This window comes from Physella acuta, unplaced genomic scaffold, assembly GCF_028476545.2.
Source record: "Physella acuta isolate Inbredline_101_S28 unplaced genomic scaffold, ASM2847654v3 ptg000281l, whole genome shotgun sequence".
NCBI classification, from domain to species: Eukaryota; Metazoa; Mollusca; class Gastropoda; family Physidae; genus Physella; species Physella acuta.
The window spans coordinates 241,452-265,491 of NW_026731800.1; the positions used below are offsets into that span (position 1 = coordinate 241,452).

Sequence of the window (24,040 nt, forward strand, 5' to 3'; positions counted from 1 at the left end):
GACATCACTACAAGTAGTACAAGAAACAAACGCTGGGGCAATTAGTTACCTGCTTGTATTCTACTAATTAAAACGTTAACTACATTAGTTGTATGTATCGTGTTCAACATTATTTAAAATTTGGTTTTATTAAAAAATAAGTTAAGAATACCGTTTCAGACCAGATGTGTATAATAGAAATCTGGGGCATTATCTATGCATATCCGAATGTCCCTGGTTCGGTTCTCTCGCTATAGTCGCAGGACTCCACAGCCCGTCCTGATTGGTACCGGTTCGAGTCTTGGGAATGTAGAGGCGGTTAGGCATAGTGCTGACCACTCTATCGGTTAGGCATAGTGCTGACCACTCTATCGGTTAGGCATAGTGCTGACCACTCTATCGGTTAGGCATAGTGCTGACCACTCTATCGGTTAGGCATAGTGCTGACCACTCTATCGGTTAGGCATAGTGCTGATCACTCTATGTATAGTGTTGGCCACTTTAGGCATAGTGCTGGCCACTCTATCGGTTAGGCATAGTGCTGACCACTCTATCTTACACAAACATTTTTAAAGATGTTGGTTTCGGTAAAAATTACAGTAATTTTAAACATGTTGAGTTACAATTTGGTTGTTTTTTTAAACGGTTTAAAATTGAGACGTCGTAGGGGAGGGGACATTTTTTTGGGACGAAAGCCACGTCATGCATCCAAAACTTCTTGCCTCAAATATGAGCATTAAGGGTGACGTATCAACGTTGACGTATCAACGGTGACGTACGAACTGGTGACGTTTACCGCTCTATTGACAATGGTTAAAATGGTTAAAATTAACAACAGTTATAATGGCTTTTAAAAATGTAATTAAATAACACTAGTGACAGCCGGTGTAGTAAAAATAAAAACTTAAGTACAGTATTTTAACAAATCCTACAATAAAAGTTCAAAACTAATTTGAAAGGAGTGGCTTCAGGTACAGGATAATGCAGCCCCCCCCCCCCTCCTAAAAACAGACAAAAAACTTGACGTCGAGGAACTTGACTTGAGAACAAAACAATGGAACATCCACCACCACCTCCCCCTTATACTTTACTGTGGGCTAGAGAAGGAAACAATAAAAGGCGATTAATATTAGGGAAGGGGGGGGGGGGGGGGGAATTACGTCAAGATAGTTTAACTAACAAGTGGGGAAAAAAGTATGATAGGGAAAAGAGGGGGAGGGGGAAATATGCAAACAAGCGAACAACCCTTGCGGATAACGAGATTTGAATTCCCAGTGTTCAACTTTTTGTTACCAAACTACAAAGTATAAAACAGAATTGCCGAAATTACCTTCAAATTTAAACAAGCTGCAGATTTTAACAATTCTAATTTAAAAATCACAGGTAGGGGTGAAATTAAAGAATATTTCCAAAGACATGAATGAAACACACAGATAAAATGGTCCACACTCCGGTTAACTAAAAAAGTTTCGTATTTTCAATGAATCACGGTGTATATATATATTTTTATATAATATCTCTGAAAGCTTTTTGTCAACACATCTCTCGCAACAGGTAGAGAGAGAGGGAGTCCCTCCGCGTAGTAGAATCTACTGACGGCAGACTTGTAGTGGCGGCCCTCGCTCCCACACTTCTCGATTCATCCGCCACTCCACCTGGTCAGTTCACCAGCCCTGCCCCTCCCTCCCTCAAACCGTTGTGCCGTTTAAAAAAAAAAAAGCCACCTAGTCAGCCAGACTTGGCTGGATTTTTACTACACTAGTGTCTTCTCTCTGCGCCCCCCTCCCCCCCCCCCCCCCCCCCCCTCTCAAATGTTGCAGCTTTTATGAATCAAATTTCGTCAACACAGGTATCGAATACACGGCCTGGAATCGGTATTTGGGTATATTTTTATGGACGATTCCATCTTGCGTGAATTATTAAGCATAGCCGATCCTAGACTTCTGCTGATTATTCCCCAGTTGTTGAAACGTTAGAAAGGCCGATCAAATTATGTTTGTTGATTTGTCCTACTATAATTGTAACCATAACCTACATGTTTACCTGTCGACATCCTTCCTCTTTACCTGAACCCGATATTTAATATTTTGTTTGTAAACTTAACCTTTAAGTCTTTTAGCAACTTAATCCTTCTATGTATTTTTTAACAACTACTAACACTAGCAAGCAGAGTAGAGGGACCTAGCCTAAATCTTTATGTAACAGCTGTCTAGTGGGACCTAGCCTAAATCTTTATGTAACAGACAGCTGTCTAGTTGGACCTAGCCTAAATCTTTATGTAACGGCTGTCTAGTGGGACCTAGCCTAAATATTTATGTAACAGCTGTCTAGTGGGACCTAGCCTAAATATTTATGTAACAGACAGCTGTCTAGTGGGACCTAGCCTAAATATTTATGTAACAGCTGTCTAGTGGGACCTAGCCTAAATATTTATGTAACAGCTGTCTATTGGGACCTAGCCTAAATATTTATGTAACAGCTGTCTAGTGGGACCTAGCCTAAATATTTATGTAACAGCTGTCTAGTGGGACCTAGCCTAAATCTTTATGTAACAGCTGTCTAGTGGGACCTAGCCTAAATATTTATGTAACAGCTGTTTATTGGGACCTAGCCTAAATCTTTATGTAACAGCTGCCTAGTGGGACCTTGCCTAAATCTTTATGTAACAGCTGTCTAGTGGGACCTAGCCTAAATCTTTATATAACAGCTGTCTAGTGGGACCTAGCCTAAATATTTATGTAACAGCTGTCTAGTGGGACCTAGCCTAAATCTTTATGTAACAGACAGCTGTCTAGTTGGACCTAGCCTAAATCTTTATGTAACAGACAGCTGTCTAATGGGACCTAGCCTAAATCTTTATGTAACAGCTGTCTAGTGGGACCTAGTCTAAATCTTTATGTAACAGCTGTTTATTGGGACCTAGCCTAAATCTTGACGTAACAGCTGTCTAGTGGGACCTAGCCTTACTCTTTATGTAACGGCTGTCTAGTGGGACCTAGCCTAAATATTTATGTAACAGCTGTCTAGTGGGACCTAGCCTAAATATTTATGTAACAGCTGTCTAGTGGGACCTAGCCTAAATCTTTATGTAACTGCTGTCTAGTGGGACCTAGTCTAAATCTTTATGTAACAGCTGTCTAGTGGGACCTAGCCTAAATCTTTATGTAACAGCTGTCTAGTGGGACCTAGCCTAAATCTTTATGTAACAGCTGTCTAGTGGGACCTAGCCTAAATCTTTATGTAACAGCTGTCTAGTGGGACCTAGTCGAAATATTTATGTAACAGCTGTCTAGTGGGACCTAGCCTAAATCTTTATTTAACAACTGTCTAGTGGGACCTAGTCGTACAACCTAATTGGACGTATATCCATGCATGAAGACGCTACAGATTTCTACAAACGTTCTGGGAAAAAAAATCTCTTTCAACTTGAACCCAATTCAACATGCACTCTTTATTGAATAATCCTATAGCAGATTGAAAGAACTATCGGGTGAAATAGACAATACATCCGTACTAATAGTGAATTGAAATGGGGGCATTGAACCCGTTTTATTATTGAGTGATTGGTGTGTTGCATCCAGCCCCCTCTCTCCCTCCCCACTAAAAGAATCAAACAAAGGAATGTGATTGAAGTATAACTCTGGTATCTTGCCATTGTAATATTGTTATGTGATGTATATATCAAGCTTCTGTTATGTAAAGTTTGTGGTTGATGTTCAACCAAAAAGGGATGTCTTTAAAATCAAGGGTTCATGTGTGTGTGTGTGGGGGGGGGGGACTTAAAACTTTCGAGGTGGAGGGGGGGGGGGGAGCGGAAAGGACGCCAGTTAAAATATATATTTTAAATATAATTTTTTTCCCCATTTAGACGGGCGGGGAAGGGGGGGGGGTGAGGCAGTAATGCCTAAAAGAAAATTGACGTTATTCAGTACAGTAGCACTTACCAAACGTTGTGGCAAGTGAACTTAGTGCACTAAATGTGATACAGTACAGTAGCACTTACCAAACGTTCTGGCAAGTGATACTGAACTTAGTGCACTAAATGTGATACAGTACAGTAGCACATACCAAACATTCTGGCAAGTGATACTGAACTTAGTGCACTAAATGTGATACTGTACAGTAGCACTTACCAAACATTCAGGCTAGTGATACTGAACTAAGTGCACTAAATGTGATAGAGTACAGTAGCACTTACCAAACGTTCTGGCAAGTGATACTGAACTTAGTGCACTAAATGTGATACTGTACAGTAGCACTTACCAAACATTCTGGCAAGTGATGCTGAACTTAGTGCACTAAATGTGATACTGTACAGTAGCACTTACCAAACATTCTGGCAAGTGATGCTGAACTTAGTGCACTAAATGTGATACAGTACAGTAGCACTTACCAAACATTCTGGCAAGTGATACTGAACTTAGTGCACTAAATGTGATACAGTACAGTAGCACATACCATACAGGATGCATGTGATAATGACGTTGGTATACCCAGTTCTGCTGTTTCGTGAAGGTGTATTATTTTGTACGTTACACAAACCTACACTAAACGTTACAAGAACCTACAGAACCTACGTCCTATAAACCTACCGCACCAAACATTACACAAACCTACAGCACCAAACGTTACACGAACCTACGGCACCAAACTTTACACAAACCTACAGCACTAAACGTTACACAAACCTACGGCACCAAACTTTGCACAAACCTAGAGCACTAAACGTTACAAGAACCTACAGAACCTACGGTATACAAAACTACAGCACCATACGTTACAAGAACCTACGTTATACAAACCTACAGCACCAAACAGTACACAAACCTAGAGCACCAAACGTTACAAGAACCTACATAACCTACGTTATACAAACCTACAGCACTAAACGTTACATGAACCTACAGCACAAAAACGTTACACAAACCTACAAAAACTACGTTACACAAACCTACAGCACCAAACATTACACAAACCTAGAGCACCAAACGTTACAAGAACCAATAGCACCAACGTTATACAAACCTACAGCACCAAACATTACACAAACCTACAGCACCAAACGTTACACAAACCTACAGCACCAAACGTTACACAAACCTACAGCACCAAACATTACACAAACCTAGAGCACCAAACGTTACAAGAACCTACCTTATACAAATCTACAGTACCAAACATTACACGAACCTACAGCACTAAACGTTACACGAACCTACAGCACCAAACGTTACAAGAACCTACATAACCTACGTTATACAAACCTACAGCACTAAACGTTACATGAACCTACAGCACAAAAACGTTACACAAACCTACAGAAACTACGTTACACAAACCTACAGCACCAAACGTTACACAAACCTACGGCATCAAACGTTACACAAACCTAGAGCACCAAACGTTACACGAACCTACATCACCATTATGTACCGACTCGCATTTCTAATGACGCTGATACTTCCAGTTCAATTAGACAAGTAAGTTTTGTTACACCATGAAATAAAAGCTGTACATTTGTTTGTGTCAGTTCTCACATTTATATTCTGGGTACAACCCGCATAGACGACACAGTACAATCTTAGTGTGAGCACCATAGCAGTGTACAGACAGCCCTGGGTACCGTAGTACCCGAGGTATTGCTTGGGGGAACCGACAAGAATTAACTCTAGCCTTACCCCGACCTCTCACCCCCCCACCCCCACATGACCTTTGACCCACGAGAAAACATTCCCACAGCCGAGTTCTCACGGAAACTTGTCAGATGTAGATGGGAGGACAGCCGGCCATTCTTGGCTGGCCGTGACCCGCGCGCTGACCCCGGGATCTCTTGTCACCAACAGGTATCCCACTCCCACGCTAGCGCCCCACCCCGTCCACCCCACCTGTCGTTGACAGTCAGGCTAGCGGATTTATTTATTTTTTTGAAACTTGGCTCCCACGGGTGTGTGTCCACGCGCTGTTGTGTTGTACCTTTGTGATTTGCTGACGTGATTTGCTCCCACATTTCCCTCACTGAACCCAGTATTTGCTGACGTCAACATCCCCCCCCCCCCACACAATATATCCCTCACTTAACCAAACTACCTACATCTAACGTTCTACCTGTCAGTCTAGGATGTAGATCCCCGCTACAGAACCTAATTTAACTTTGATTTTGAACTGCTACCCCAAAAACTAGATAAACGATTTGAACTCATCTACAGTGATATAAGAACACAACCCAAAAATTTTGTAATATCAACATTTCGAACTGAAAGTTAATTATTGCAACAAATGATTTGCACTCAGTATCATTAGAATCATGAAAACTTGATTGTATGTGTTTATCATCTTTTCATGAATTCGATGAATGTTTGGTCATTAATGTTTACTTATAGGTTAGTAAATAATATATGACAAAAGGCTAAACTAATTGGGTTTTGGTTGTAATCGCCACATTGTAATGAGAATTTAAAAAATTAAAGTCTACTCAGCAGAAGAAAAAAAACTACGTGTGTTAGTCCATGCCAATAACAATGATAGAGTTCTCGGCAAACCTGACAGATGGCATTACAACAAACCAATAATTAAAAAAAAAAACTCGTTATGAATGCAAAAAAAAAAAAATAACCGATACCCCCGCCACCCTTCACCCATGCCCTCAACATCTGCCCTGCTCCATCGAGTATCACAACAAGTACTACATCGTAGTAACAAGTACTACATCGTAGTAACAAGCACTAAAGATTTTTTTTTAAAAGATAACGTTCGATACCCTTAACAGTCCCAACAAACCTCGTTCCCCCCACAGCTCGGCCTATCGGGGGCACTGATTCGTCGCAATGAGATCTACTAGAGTTATCTCCCTCCCCTTGTTATCTCGCCACCGAGGGCCCCTAGTGTCCGAATCGCCCAAAGTGGCCCCTCGTCCCCTGAACACCTTGACGATCGAGTGCCTGTTTTTGTTTGTTTATTTCTGCTTGAAGACGAATCCAGGTGCTTCTTAAATCAATCATTGATAATTATCTTAGCATGGGTTATAACGGCATTCATCAGTTGCAACATATTAGAGCCTTCTTTTAATTGGTAACTGGCACGTTCATTATTTGTTGGTTGGGTTCAAGTAGCTGCTCTCAGAGATAGTGTTGTTTAAGTTTGATCTTTTTAAATATTTGAGTAGTTTGTGTAGCATTGTGCAGTCAATACCAGAGTTTAGAGTTCGTTCGTTGTTTGTAAAGTTCTACTTTCAGACCTTAGGATCCGTATTGCAGTTGAAGTAGAGTTCATGTTTCTTGACCTCAGTCTATGAAGGGATAGGTGGTCAGCACTATATGCCCATCCGCTTTTACTTTCTCTAACGTGAGTCAGGTACCCATCGCAGCTGGGTGGACTCACGGACGTCCTATTATCTTCGAGTCCTAAATGAGATCCGAACTTGATGCCCTCGGGCTAGCAATAGAGAGCTCTATCCCCCCACCCCCACACACACCACGCTGTCCCTAGCACAAGGAAAGTACATCAACACTCTTTAAATAAATAAATAAATACTTCTGCATTATGTACAAAATAGACGTCAAAACAAGTGAAGAATTGTATCTATACGCCAAGGCGGAGGGGGTGTTGGTGGAGGTTTTGGGTAGCATATTAATGTGGTACGACAAAGGAGACGGTACGGCAGACACGGTGCAACGGGGACAGTACGGTAGACACTGCGCGACAGACAAGGTACAACTGAGACGGTACGGTAGACACTATATCACAGACACGGTACAATAGAGATAGTACGACAGACACGGCACAACAGACACGGTACAACAGACACGGTACAATAGAGAGAGTACGACAGACACGGCACAACAGACACGGTACAATAGAGAGAGTACGACAGACACGGCACAACAGACACGGTACAATAGAGACAGTACGACAGACACGGCACAACAGACACGGTACCACAGACACGGTACGACAGACACGGTACAAGAGACGCGGTCACTAGACGACGTTCGAAAGAGACGGTACGGCAGACACGGTACGGCAGACACGGTACAATAGCGATAGTACGACAGATACGGTACAATAGGGAGAGTACGACAGACACGGTACAACAGACACGGTACAATAAAGACAGTACGACAGACACGGTACAAGAGACGCGGGTCACTAGACGACGTTCGAAAGAGACGGTACGAAAGACACGGTACAACTGAGATAGTACGACAGAGACGGTACGGCAGACACGGTACAGTAAATCACTTAACAGAATAAAGCGATCAGATAAAAAAGTTTAAATAAAACCTTATAATATTTTTAAAATTGCTTTTTTTAACCAATTCAATCAGTTGTTCGAAAAATATTTTTTAGCTATAGCCGTTAAAACGTAAACCATAAAGTATACATTAAGAACTTTAAAAATAAATATGCTTTTAGACATAGTAACAGAGAGACGTTGAAAACCTAGAAATTACTGCTACTTGTATGGATACCATACAAATCTAAGTCTCCTACAGCAGAAAAAAAACGTATGTAACGAGTGAATTAACTGATTAAAATCTAAGTTAACGAATAGAGCGAGACCACCCAACCGTGACAAATACACCGCCATTCATAGGACGGCACGGATGTGTGCCTAACCTTGGGAGCCATTTAGAACTGAGGGGGGGGGGGGGCAAGTGCACTACCCCCACCCCCATCAGCCGTAAAAAAAATATTTACATGCCTTTGATGGAGTTGGAGAGCCTGGTTACATCTTAAACGGCTAATTAAATTTGCATCCTCGACCGATGGGGTGTTCATGCATTAAGTGAAAAGACAACGGTAACAATAAATGAGATTTTCACCTTTTTACTTTCTCGTATATACGAAGTATAGAGAAAGTATTGTAATCGTGCACAAAAATCACTTGAAATTTTAACAATTTTCACCGTATTACACCTCAGTCCTTCATCACATCCGAAGTATAGAGGACTTATTTTAATCGGGCAAAAATTATCAATCCAGATTTATCAAAATTAAGAGGTTTTATGCGTAATCCAGTCTGAAAAACTGGGCTTTGCAATTCTGTCCGTATGTCTGTGTGTCTGTGTGTGTGTGTGTGTGTCCGTGTGTAAACACGATAACTTGAGTACCGTTACAGCTAGGTTGATGAAATTTCATATATAAGTATTTTATCAAAATCGTAGATCCGTATCAACTTTTGAGCGATTTCCGATAACCGGAAGTGGTACTTTTTCTACTTTGAATTTTTCAAAAGCATATAACTTGAGTACTATTTCAGATAGATAAATGAAATTTCACATGTAAGTAAAAGATCTAATTCTCTACCTTCTCTCAAATTTTGAGTAATTTCCGTTGAACGGAAGTAGTAATTTACGCTACTTCCGATTTCTCAAAAAACTAATGTAAATTTATTAAGTACTAATACTATTGCGCACTATTATACACACCTTTATTAGGCGTTCGCTTGGTGCGCAATTGTTTTTTACTGAGATTCTATTCTATTTTTAAAAGTTTCAGTATTTAAAATGGATTAAAAATCATAACTATATCCCCAGTTACCATCCCCTGTTGTTTTATATAAGAATGTTCGAGAAAGTTTAGGGGAGATCACTACCGGTTTATTTTTTTAAAGACGATCTTTTGGGCAAATGAAAATGAAATGGGGGAGGGGGATATAGGGACGTTTCAGTTTTACTAGAATGGGATTGTACTTGAATTTTTAGACTGGAGACTTATAATAAATATGCTGGTAAGTAGTTATTTTACAACTACAAATGTAGTTTGCACCCTCAAATCCAGATATATATATATATATATATATATATATATATATATATATATATATATATATATATATTCACCCTAATATATAAAAGTCCTTGTGCGCACCTCTCGCTGTTTGTCCGTCACACTTTGTCCGAGGCTAAGAAAATGTATTGGTTATACTGAATGTATAAACGTGATGTTTATTTAACCCAGTAATATAATAAAAGACATATTCGAATGTAGAAACTCACATTTATTATGTAGCCGGAATAGTAATCCTAATTTTTTAACATTGCAGGAAATTGTTGTCTTCACAGCGAATACGGCGTCCAATCATAGATGCTAGACACTTACACAAGTTGCCGATTAAAAAGTTTACTGGTTTGTATGCCTAGTGTTTCGGCTATAGCTTTAACGATACATCTATTTGTTGTTTCTATTAGGTTCCAGACATATTGTAAATTTTCAATATAGACAGCTCTTCCGATTTGATAATATCAAGAAATTAATTAGCGGACGACAATTAGTTATTCTTGTCGGTAAAAAATAAATAAATAAATTAGTTTAATAAAATTTCACAGAGTAATTTAAGGAACCGATTCAGCTTGGGCTTTTTCTTTTATAAAGTGTTTTGTTGTTTTCACATTGATATTTCTTCTGAGATCGTGGCAACGTGTAATTATATATATATATATATAGCCTATATATATATATATATATATATATATATATATATATATATATATATATATATATATATACATACACATACATCATTTTATCGGCCATGCAGTACATCATCATCATTTGATAAGGAGAAACTCGGGATATGAATTTATTTGCGTATCAGAACATATCGGTAACGGGAGGGAGTGTTTACTCCTTCAACACCAAATAGACGATTTGATAAACAGCGGGCCTCTGTCCCCCATTGCGATTACCCCACATGGAACTTTTTTTATTTATTCAGCCGAGTCGGCAACTCTGTTTTTTGTATACCTGGCCATTCATTTTAAAAGAAATATTCGATAACAATTTATTAAGCATTATCCTTGAAAACCCATTGATTACAGCCCACACAAAATATTTACTGCGAGCCGGAGTCTCATTTGCATACTTGGAACCATTCATGGGTTCAGGAACGTGAAAGAAAACAACCCGAACCTAATCCAACAAAAAGAAAGAGAATCCAGGCTATTTTGTTTCGGAACTGGTTGGTATGTGATTTGTACAGAAGTTAAGATTTTTGATGCGCTCCCCGGACCCCCCTGTAAGGTATTGACAGTTGTGTCAACAACAGTTTTCTAAAGACATACCAAGCTTTTGACGTCTGGTCGGCATGAATCATGTTTCATACTTGAGATTTTTTTATCGTATTCATTCATAAATGTAGTGTAAAACGCTTTTTAGGTTTTAACGTCACGAGGGAATTGAGCTAAAAGACTTTTTTTTTCTTCAAAAGATCGAGTTAAAACTTTTTTTTTTACAACATAAAAATATTGAGTTTTTCGACAGACCATTGAGATAGACACTTTACCATCCGAGGGTGGTAAAATAAATAATTTTTTTTTTTTTAAAGTTGCGAAATGTAATAATCACTTGAGTGCCATAAGAGGCAGAACTTTGACTGGTGTGTGTATTAGGGGCGTATATTTAGGCACTAATCTTGTAGAAAAGTATGAGTAGCCACTGTCTCTGATGGCGGTTTATTATACTTTGTTTATGGAGATTAAAACAGAGTGTACTTGGTCACTGTTTTTGATGGATGTCCGGTTTGGCGATTGTCTGAAATGAATGCATTGTATATTTTGATTCTGATATAATTGTATAGTTTGGTCACTGTCTCTGATATAATTGTATAGTTTGGCCACTGTCTCTGATATAATTGTATAGTTTGGTCACTGTCTCTGATATAATTGTATAGTTTGGTCACTGTCTCTGATATAATTGTATAGTTTGGCCACAGTCTCTGATATAATTGTATAGTTTGGCCACTGTCTCTGATATAATTGTATAGTTTGGCCACAGTCTCTGATATAATTGTATAGTTTGGTCACTGTCTCTGATATAATTGTATAGTTTGGCCACAGTCTCTGATATAATTGTATAGTTTGGTCACTGTCTCTGATATAATTGTATAGTTTGGCCACTGTCTCTGATATAATTGTATAGTTTGGCCACTGTCTCTGATATAATTGTATAGTTTGGCCACAGTCTCTGATATAATTGTATAGTTTGGTCACTGTCTCTGATATAATTGTATAGTTTGGCCACTGTCTCTGATATAATTGTATAGTTTGGCCACATTCTCTGATATAATTGTATAGTTTGGCCACTGTCTTTGATATAACTGGATAGTTTGGCCACTGTCTCTTATATAATTGTAGAGTTTGGCCACTGTCTCTGATATAATTGTATAGTTTGGCCACTGTCTTTGATATAATTGTACAGTTTGGCCACTGTCTCTGATATAACTGGATAGTTTGGCCACTGTCTCTGATATAACTGGATAGTTTGGCCACAGTCTCTGATATAATTGTATAGTTTGGCTACAGTCTCTGATATAATTGTATAGTTTGGCCACTGTCTTTGATATAATTGTAGAGTTTGGCCACTGGCCTTAAAAGGTGCCAACTAAATATGATCTTCTAGCTTTATTTAAAAAAGCTTAAATCCATTTATTAATTATTAATTTACAAGGAAATTATCGCAAAAAGTAACGCCATTACTACCATTCGCTCAAAGTAAAAAGGGTCGCGATACATTTAAAATGTTCCAAAAAAAAAGGTGTTTACAGTACCTAGAATTTTTAGCGACATCTATCATAAGCGTTCACGCAACCACATTATACAATGTTACAAAAACCAGAACGGCACAACCGCGTATATTTTTACCTGCCAACTTGGATCAGTGGTGCATTAGGCTACTTACGGGGCTCAAGAAGAGCGTCGCAATGTCGCATGGTCGATAACTCCGTGGGCATTCATTGAGGAAATCCGATTCTTCGCAAGTCGCTTCCATTCATAATTTGACGCTTTGCTGCATGAGAAGTAGGACGTCAAAGGGGATCATGTTTGCTGGATGTAGACAGTAGGTGTGGGCCGGGTGTAAGGACGGGTGTAAGGACGGGTGTAGGCTGTATGTAAGAAACTTGTTTTGGGCTTTATGTAGGCTATTAATTCGGGTGGGTAGTGTGTGTGTGGGGGGGGGGGGGGAAATGTAGGACACGGGAGATGAATGGAGGTATGGTGTGAGATGGAGATGGGTAGGTATAAGCTATCGTGGTCTGATGTAAGCTATCGGGGTCTTATGTAAGTGTAAGCTGCCAACTTGGTCTAAGTAATCTGCTGTAATGGTCTTATATAAGCTGTCATAGTTTGTTTTGTGTAAGCTGCTACCGTGGTATTATGTAAGTGTAAGCCCCTATCGTGGTCTGGTGTAAGTGTAAGCTGTTGTCATGGTCTTATACATGCTGCTGTCATAGTCTTATATAAGCTGCTATCGTGGTATTATTATTATGTGTTAGCTTCTATCGTGTTCGTATGTAAGCTGCTGTCATGATCTTATGTAAACTGCTATCTATTATGTAAACTGCTGTTTTGGTCTAATGTAAGTGTAAACTGCTACCGTGGCCTGGTGTAAGGTGTTTGATGTAAGCTAACATGGTCTGATGCAAGCTTTTATCGTGGCCTAGTGTAATACATTAGCGTCTTGTGTAAGCTAACACCAAAGCACGACAACTTCCATCATAACCTGGGTGAACAAAGCTAAAATAATGCAAGTATTCCAGTCTGGGAATCAATTTTTGAACGATAGTCCTCGTGCAAGTATTACATAATTTAAAAATGAGACATTAAACTTTGTCTTGAAAAAAAGAAGCACTTATGCCATATTATTTATCCAACCATTTAAAAATACGAGTTTTACACAAATAGTCTAAAAGGTAGTGTCAAATAATATTGCTCTACACCCTTCGCCCTTAACTCAATAACACATCGTAAAAAAATGATAAACTGCCACCGCCCCCACCCCTTTTCGTGTTATATAAAATGTGCAAGATGTAAAAACTGACGAAATGATGGGGTTTTTTTTTGTGTGTGTATCATCTTCTTGGTCTATTCGTATCTACCTCGTTATCAATTTTACGTCCATATCTTGGCTAGAAAATTTTGTCATTACTTTTTTGTGTAAAACCATTCAATCGTATCGTAGGAGAAAATATGAACATTTCTTTAATTTTCTGTCTCGTAGACTTTGTGGACCGTTAGGGGACCACTAAGGTCCTTCTGAAATCTAATCGTATTTGTCCATTTGTCCACTTAGTATTAAGTCACCCTCAGTGACTCTCAGACTATGTCAGACCAGTTTATTTTCTGGTGTTATTTTCCCATTTCTCGGTTTTGCTGCCTCATCATATTAATATCAGTTTTCGACCTGACGAGTTACTGACATGTCCGTACCAATAACAATCGAAGTCGAAGACAAATTGTAATTATTTAGAAACTTTTTTTCAATTTGTTTTCAAATGACGATTAGAGCAAAATAAAAGTATTTAACGAGGGGTTGATGTGTTGTGAGGGTTAATGTGGAAACATTTCAATAAGTGGGAATTGACTAGATTTCAGAGCAACAAAATGTATAGAATAGAAATAAAGAGAATAGGGAAGACAACCATGAAAATACTTTTTGATGAATAATTTGTAAGGTTATTCACCCTTAGTAAAAAAAAACAACAACAACCGAACAGCAAGGGAAATAATTCATACATTTTACAGCAGGTTACACTTAGAAGAGTTACGTGCGGTTTATCTTTTTAAAAAAACTATTTACAAAGTTTTTTTTCGGATCACTGTTAAAAAGAGTAATGTTAATTTTAAAATATATGTAGTAAAGATGGAGAATATTGACCAATGTTAATGTTTATTTTAAAACATATATAGTAAAGATGGTGAATATTGACAAATGTATAACACATAAACACAAGTTTTTACAGTTGCGATGAAGAATAAAATTAAAGGAAAACGATATTCTAACTTTTTAAAAACAACTGTATAGAAAAACCATCAACATTTTATCTAAAATACTTCACGGAATCGGAAAAGAAAACAATAACGATTAATATATACAAATAAATAGATTTTTTGACATCGCGACTTTTTCTTGTTTGTGTTATATACTAGCAAATAAGTTTCACTGGAAGAAAGCAAGTGATACATAACAACTATATAATTCACAGGGAGGGGGAACGATTTTTAAAAATTAACAGAATTTTTCAAAGTGTCAATTCACGTGGTTAAGCTAATCACCATGTGTAATCCAATAAAGGCTGTAATCTAAGACGGAGTATACGCGATCGATCATCAATTTCAACAGTTTGCCTCATGTATATAATTTGTGACAACCAGACATTTGTACACGTGTATATTAACAATACATATAATATGTCTAACACTACGTTTGTACCGATAAAAAAAAACAAGTTATACACATATCAGGGTCTATACAAACAAAATATAGAGTACTATATATATATATATATATATATATATATATATATATATATATATATATATATATATATATATATATATATATATATATATATATATATATATATATATAATGCACGTGGGATTGAAGTCTTAGCATTTAGCATGCCCCCCCCCCCCCCTTCCCGCATTAATTCACACATTCTTCCCCATTGTGAAAGTCAGATAAAAGTAACGAAACCATCAAAGTCCTAGTATAATCGCATCTACCCTTCATGGTAGTTAGAAGAGAATGACAGATAGCTACGGGTTTTGTAGATGTCTATTGACTACTGAAAACAACAATCTCCGTGTCTGTTGTTAAACCATCATGAATTTAACGAGGAAACTATAATTGCAGTTTAAAATGATGCACAATCACATAGGCTTTGCAGTAACAGAATATAGTACTCATAAGCAAAAAGTTTTTTTTTTTTAAATATGTCATTGACGAAGTCATCAACGTCAACGATTTGTTTTTAATAGATTGGACATCATTTGATCATCTTCATCGTACAGTCGCATCTATAACTCGTACAAACTGTATAGCCAACAACGATATTTGAACCCTAAGCCAATAGTAAGCTATCAGAGATGCACGCAATGAGAATAGGACAGAACCAGTAACATCATAATGCAGTGTCGGGGTTCGGTGCGCAACGGTGGAACAATTTCGGGGTTGAAACTAGATCGAAAAATCACAAAATTGACTGGCTAAACAATGTTTAACCTATTTTAAAAAAATGGTAGGATGGAAGGGGTAACACCAAAGAGATCATGCAAAATAGTTGAGGGGTGACACCCCGAGTTACCGCAAAGGATAACACCCGACCTGGTGACGCCACTGCAAACGTCGACTGATTTCAAATCATTTTTTTTTTCCTTTTGACTTTCATATCGGGAAATTATCGTGGCAACACCAACACACAATTCTTGCTTTCCCCTAAGTAGTGTTTCTTTCAGGATTTTTTCTACGAGGTGGGGCAATTATGGTGGGGTGGGGGGGGGGGACATTGGTTAAATAGGCCATATATTTTCCATATAAATGTTTTTCCTACTAATTCGTCCGAGGGGGTAAAGTGGTTGATGCGGTGCCTGCTCCCACCCACCCTCTTCCAAGAGATGCCTGAAATAAACTCTGCCTCTAAGATGAGTACTGTTTTGTTTAGGCCTATATCAAGCAACATTAGCCAACTAGGCACAGACAGGCAACAAGTAGTACGTAACACAGAGGCGTAGCTAAGGGAGGGAGGGTGGGACGGCCGCCGTGGGCGCCGACCTTAAGGGGGCGCCAAACGGGGTAGGAAAAAATGTAAATAGACTGTTACTTTGCTTTACGGACTTGATTGTTTTCTACATCAGTTGTTCGACGCCAACATAAGAACCATTAGGGTCAATGACTGGTGGGGGGGGGGTGTCTGCCAACATGAATAACTAGACAACTAGGGGTGGGGTCTGCTAGCCATTGTGAATACGTATATAAATGGGGGGGGGGGGGCGCAAAGTTGATAGTTCTCCCCGGGCGCCGAAATGGGTTGCTACGCCTCTGGTAGTATACTATGATTAGCGCAATTTCCATACGGACAATTGCGATTATTAACTCGTCATTTCTGGATGGATGGATGGATGAATGAATGAATGGATGGATGGATGTGTGTCCGCAGCTTTAAGTCGTATCTCATTCTCAACGAAGCAATATCGAGGACTAATTCCAAAAGCAAATATGTTAAGCAAGTTCCGAGGATGATTGTGGGCCAAAAAAATTCCCGGAATTCCTTCCTGGATTTCCCGGAAAAGCCAAAAAAAAACCTCGTAAAAATGCAGTTTTTGGCCCATATCTCGGCAACCAGACCACTTAGCGACTTGAAACATTTACCAATCGATTCCTGCCATAATTTAGAACAATATTGCCGAAGAAAATTTTCAAAAATATCATTTCGTTCGGTCACAAAAAATTAATTAAGAATTTTTAAACTGAGCATCGTGTAGGCCTAGGATGATATTTTTAATTTAAACTGAGCATCGTATAGGTTTTTAGCGCAAAAAAGTATCCTTTCGTTCGGTCACAAAAAATTAAAAATTGTTATGGATAACATAAGGAAATTGCGCTTAAATTGTCACTAGACTTTTTATTAACTTGTTTTTTAATGACAATGAAAAAATCTTACAATAATCAGAGTAATAAATGTGGTTTGATTTTTACTATGTGGTATTTTAATAATAATAGGCATAATAACAATAATAAATAACAATAATAAATAGTGTTATATTTAAAACAACTGTAGATGTATTATTATTAGTAGGCTATTTAATTTTAAAAACGAATTATATCTGACTAGATCTAAATGTTAAACCAGGTACCACTAAATTGTACATTTGAGTATTTTATTTTCATGAATCTAAACAGTTACGAAATCGTACTAGATTTCTAGATTCTATTTTCGTAATGGTTTGTAGGCCTCTACCATGTCATTACGTAATTTTGGTGGATGAATAATTTTACGCCAATGATGAAGTATAAATAAAAGTACGGTATGTTTTTCTTCATAAATGTACATGGAGCGCCACCTCTCTGCAAACATCTACTTGGCCCCTTGCCGAAATATTTTACATACCTGGCATTTTATTACCCGGTCGCTAGTCAACATCTCATTCCAACATACAAATAACTTGTAGACATTAGACAACACAACAGTTATTAAATTTAATACATTAGTACTGTGTAGATTTAGTAATCGCAATATGACACAGCTTTCGCTTGCCACATTCCTTCGGTCGATCGTACGTCAAACAAAGGGAGAAAACAGTTTTAAAAACATCGACTGCTAGTCTAGTGAGTGTGTGAGACGAGTGTAAAAGTAAACCAGAAAGATAAAGATTTTTTAAAAACTTCTATCTCTTTAAAATAAAGAATTGAAATTACTTCAATTTTTTCTCTGCTCTTGATCTATTTTAAATACATTCATATGTAAATAATTAAGCAATATTAAATAAAAATCCACTACAACAAATTATTACGACAATTTAGTTGAACTTACTGTAACTGTAAAAGCATGGGTACAAAATCGAAAGTACGAAATACTACATGTGATAGAATTTTAAACAAGAAAAGCTACTTACCAATGCCCCCACTTGAAGTCTCTATCATTGATGCTGCCCTCGACAGGACATCAAGTGGCGATTCCATCGGACCCAAGGTGCTGTCCGATACGGTTGAATTCCATTCGTTCTCGCTGTGTTTTTTCATTGTGTACTCATAAGACGTCGTAGTGTAGGCGGTCAGTTAGAAACCAATCAATGAAAACAACACACAAGACGAACACACGCAGAATTAATAAAACACATCCATGGCGAGTAGGCGATCAACACATGTCCTGAACACAGGCAACCTGGTTTATCGTTTTAAATAATACGGCTACCTCGTGCTTGGCCGAATCTAGAACAAAGTCTGTGAGCTACATCGGTTAGGAATGACAGGAATTTTTTCTAGGTCACATGACCGGCGTTTTGTCACGTGACAAATTTGAGATGCCTTTCTAGGCCGCCGTACCAAAACACCGAGTTGAATCGTCGTGTTCGATCAATGTAGTATACAACTGCTAGACTAGGCAGGCCCGTTATTTGAAAGACAACTTGTGACGCATTTTCGTGTTGCTGTTTAAGAAATCAGCGCTTGCGTAAATTTATGAATGGGAAAGATTGAGGGATAGTGTGTGCTGGGTTTAAAAATCTAATTTAATTTTAAATTAAATCTATTGATTTTAATAATATGATTATAAAATAAATATAAAATGAATGTAATATTTACATTATTTGGGTTTTGTAGTTGTTAAATTCTGTAAAAATATTTTGAATAGAGTTATTACTTTTTGTTTCATTAGATTATTGTTTTGTTTCTTTTGGTATGTGTTTATTTTCGAAGATTAAGTTGTCAAATGTTATTTAGGGTATAAGAAAGTAGCATTTTAAATTTTATTGCTGCATGTGATACAATGACTGTAAACTTATATAGAATCTATATTGAGCCTTAATATGGCATAGATTTGTTTCTACACTGCTTCAAGAAGTGCACAACCAAAACAATTTATCCATAGAACTACAATAATGTTTTCACAAAGCTTCGGTGCGAATTTTTCCAATACCGTTTTCTTTAGCTTGTAATGATCAGTGTTTCTTTCAGACATTTTTCTCAGGTAAATAGGGGGGGGGGGGTCAATTGAATCTTCCGGGGGGCGCACTTAAATCCGGGAGGGGGCACTGGGAGGTTAAAGCTTATAATTGCTATATAAATTATATATTTTTCTAGTTCGTCCTTGAAGAGATGCCTGAAAGCATTAAGCTTTGTGTTATCTGTTAAAATCCGTCCTAGTGACGCCACTGATATAAGCTACAAAAGCACAAACACACAAATACACACACACTCACATATATATATATATATATATATATATATATATATATATATATATATATATTGTATATATTGTATATATTGTATATATTGTATATATTGTATATATTGTATATTGTATATATTGTATATATTGTATATATTGTATATATTGTATACATTGTATATGTATAGGCCTATATGAGAAAAGATGTGTTGCGTTATTTTATAGATTGCTGTATTATTGATCGGCGACAGCTTGAAGATATCTGAATTAGCAATCTTGTATGATGTAATTCATAATAATATTTGTAACGTGAAACTCATAGCTTAAAGGGATGCACACACACAAACACACACACATACAATCACACGCAAACACACTAGCTTCTATAAATTAAAACACACCAACACATTTTGTTGCGCCTAAAAATTTGATGGTTAATTGGTGCATCGAAAAGAGTTTTTTTTTTACATTATCTTGAACATACATTGTGTGTCATGTGGGAGGATCTTGACCATACTTTGTGTGTGTGTGTGTGTGTGTGTATACGTGCGTGCGTATATGTGTGTGTGTGTCATGTCATAGGATTTTGACTATCCTTTTCGAAAAGGTTCACAGTGTTTAAAAATTTGATTACAATATACTACGATGGATATTACACATTAACAAATAGAAAGAAGGTTTATAAAGCTCCACATCTTAGTCGTAAAAATCAGCATTAGCAACTCCTTGTTGATTACTTAAGACGCCATCTTGAGGTCACTTTTGATTCGCATCTGCACGACACGTCTGACGACACTTGGCTGTGGACGTACAGAGGACGTCATTTTATGCCTTTCATCTGCTTTGTTGAGAGTCTGTATAATCCAGTCAATGACAGGAAGGAACAGAGTTTCTTCCAGGCATCTCTTCGGAGGGGCGGAGCCCCCCCCCCCCCCGAAAAAAGTCTTCCGCCCCCCCCCCCGAACGAAATGGAATTTATATAGAAAATATATAACAGTATCCACCACCCCCCCCCCCCCCCCCCGAAAATTTCAAGTACCCCCCCCCCCCCCCCCGGTGAAAAAAGTCTGGAAGAAACACTGGGGAGGAAGAACGATAACTGAAGAACTATCGCATTTCTTTGCTTTGAACCCGATGGCCGTTAATCCGAATCGTAGGCACTAGGCAGATGTTGTTGGGGGTACAATCCCCACCACTACGGATCACCCACCATGGATTTCGCCCCCCCCCCCCACACACACCACCACCACCACCTATAGACCACCCCCGAAATGAAATTTCAAGATTTTTAATGTCATTTAAAAACAACAATGTTACGCACTTAAAATCTTTAACAAAACTTTTGAACGCTTCCACAACCAATACCTACCGATTGTAAACAACGGTAACAGCATGACATACCATCGTAGATTTTAAATTGTTTGACCTCTTTCTAGGATGTCATTGATTCGAAGCACGTTCAAAATATCACGTGTGTTGGATATAAAAACACATTGTATATAATCTATGAAATCAATGCACAATATTTTCTAAAAACGGATGCAAAAGGGGGATTTTAATAAGATTTGAGCAAGATCTACTGTGTCTGCCAATATATATTTTAGACTTAGGACCGTCATAGTGTATCTGAAAAGCTGTAGCCGTAGTGTCAAATTATTCTCTACTTGTCTTCCTTATTAGGGGTCATACATTTTACGGTGTCCACAGACATGTATCTTTGACCATTTTTCACCCATGTCCACAAACGTCCATTTTCAACGAATAGTTGTGCTCAGAGGCGTAGCGGGGGGGGGGGGGGGCGGGGGGCGGACCGCACCGGTTGACACCATTTAGGGGGGTGACACCAAGGCAAAAAATAGCAAAATATATAGAGAAAAACTTGAGGGGGGCGGTGGTGCAAATCGAAAGTTCGAGGGGGTGCAAATCGAAAGTTCGGGGGGGGGGGTGCAAATCGAAAGTTTGAGGGGGGGGGGTGCAAATCGAAAATTTGAATGTTTGTCCCCGGGAAGGGTCGCTACGCCTCTGGGGGGGGGGGTGACACCATTAAGTGCCGTACCGGTTGACAGCCGACCTCGCTACGCCACTGGTTGTGCTATAATTCTAGATACTGTGACGAGCGATGCTATTTAAACCCTTGCATTCAGGATAAATGAAGTCGTGTGCTTGTTATAAAGTTTAAAAATTAAAGTTAAATTATAACAGACAAGTCCACAAGAGTCGATTTTTTCAGAGCTAGTATTAATATAATACACACTTAAGGCTGCTATTTTCTCCACACAAAAAATACTGTACGAATAGAAGCAGGTGTACTTGGTTGAAAAAGTATATATACATACATCTATATATCAGTGGCAAAGGCAGGGGGCATTGAGGGGGAAGGGGGACAATTTTCAATACTTTAAAAGTAAAAAACAAATAACCTCGAATTTCACGTTCTTACAAGTTCTACAATTAACTATAAATATCAGACTTTCTCCTTAATAATAGCCATTTTCGTTTTTGTGTTACACCCTAAGACTGTTTCATTCGGTTTTGTTCGATCCCTACCCACATACACCCATTCGGCGCCCGGGGTGAGCTATCAATTTTGAGCCCCCCCCCCCCCCCCCCCCCCAATATATTTATTGCAAGTCACACTGGCGAAAAAGCGCCCCCCTCTTTCAATTCGGAAAGGTCGGGGGCGCTTTTTATCAGACACTGTCCCTTGTTATTTTTTAAATTTATTTTGGTACCACGCTACTGATACTTTACAAAGATCAGTTTAACAAGTTCGCAAAGCCTAGTAGCAGTCTATTTACTGAACTTCCACTGTGTCATTTAGTTATGCTCTTAATTTTTTTCATACACCGTTAGGCGCCCCTCTCAGTTCGGCCCCAGGGGTGGCCGCCCCACCCACCCTCCCTTAGCAACGACACTGGTCAATACACATATAAAACGGTTGTTAAGTAGGCCTTGGGCCTACTTCATTAGATCACAGCAGAAAATAAATGTATACTAAACTACTTATTTTAAAATTTAAAGATTACTTAGGTGTGCTCACTGTAAATTATTCAGGCCATCATTTTAGCATTATCCGACCAGCAGGGTTTTTTTAATTTGTATGCAAAACATTCCTGGTACATGAATGGAAACCATTTAGCGCGTAGGTGTCGGGCCAACAGCGAATCATTTCATCGCTTCTCTGAACGGGTGCCAAAACACGCTGCATAACCTTGAAAAATACGAGAATCGTTGCGCGCCCTTCCAGGCTGTTGAATTGTCGATATGGTAACAGCTTGGACGATTCAAACGATACGTGGAAACGAAATGTGGGTTTTTTTTTTGCCTGTTTTATGCATGCTTTCGATACAACGACTGTCACTTATGCAATGAGGGCAACCATGCATGATCCTGTATCAATGCTGAAAATTTCAGCCTGTTATTCTTTAATCTTTTCATCGAGTGGAATAACTAAAATTGGAGGCCATTCTTTTTGCTTTGTATTCAATATAATTTATAAACAGAGTTTCTTTCAGGCAACTCTTCCGGGATTGGGGGTGGGCAGTGCCCATCTACCGCCCCCCCCCCCCTCTCGCTTAGGAAAAAACAGAAAAAAAAATATAGGCCTATTTAATTTATACAGTAACGTTTCTATTTGAAGTATTTCCCCCTCCCTCCCCCACCACCCGGAGAAAAAAAAATTCTGAAATAAACACTGAATATTTAATAATTTTCTGTACGTTTAGGTTAGCTTCTTCACTGTCACCTAATATTGTAGGCTACATCTCAAAAGTTGTGCCATGCAATACTTAAAACTTTCATTATTTGTTCCGCAGGCTGTTGCTTTAAAAAAATCCATACAACAAAACAACCTTGGTTCACGGACCGCTAAAGTTGTATTTCTGACGCAGACGGATAGACCCTATGCAACTGGGGTCCTCCCAATTCGTTCCTTAAACGTAAACGCGACCAGCCGCAGGAATGTGAAACACGCATGACGTCACCAGGCAGACGATAGCGAGGTTTCTGTTTCAAAAGGAAAATGAAAAAAGTTTTGATATCATTTTATATCCCATTCATAAGACCCGGGTGGAGTTATTTTAGGAGATCATCACAACACGCACCGGAGAGAAAAACATTTTTTTTTAAAACATGGTGGCGCTACAGATGTTAAAAATAACGCCAGCAGGCCTACATAATTAATGTTAATTAAAATGTAGTTTAATAAATGGGTCTACAATAGTTGAAAGGATGGGATTTTTTTAGGGCGTTACATACCAGGGTTTCTTTCAGACGTTTGTCTCCACTGTTTAAACTATGTATATTTAAATATTTTCTATATAAATGTATATATTTCTTCACTTTGACCGGAATGGGTGGGGCGAAGAGATGCTTGAAAGAAACTGTTAA

General features: G+C 38.4%; 1 protein-coding gene across 4 annotated transcripts in view; it reads right to left on the bottom strand.

The window, feature by feature from the left end:
* Nucleotides 1–18,821, bottom strand: part of LOC131939508 (uncharacterized) — a 39,237-nt gene extending 20,416 nt beyond the window's left edge. The window contains exon 1 of one of the 4 annotated variants that reach the window (XM_059297841.1): nucleotides 18,375–18,821. In XM_059297841.1, coding sequence (XP_059153824.1) covers nucleotides 18,375–18,501 — 127 coding nt within the window. In that variant the 5' untranslated portion in view covers nucleotides 18,502–18,821. Of the gene's footprint in view, nucleotides 1–1,309; nucleotides 1,618–12,657; nucleotides 12,739–17,869; nucleotides 17,964–18,374 lie in introns of those variants that run through there. The other 3 variants (XM_059297843.1, XM_059297842.1, XM_059297840.1) reach the window with 3 other exon arrangements.
* Between the last annotated feature and the right edge of the window lie 5,219 nt (nucleotides 18,822–24,040).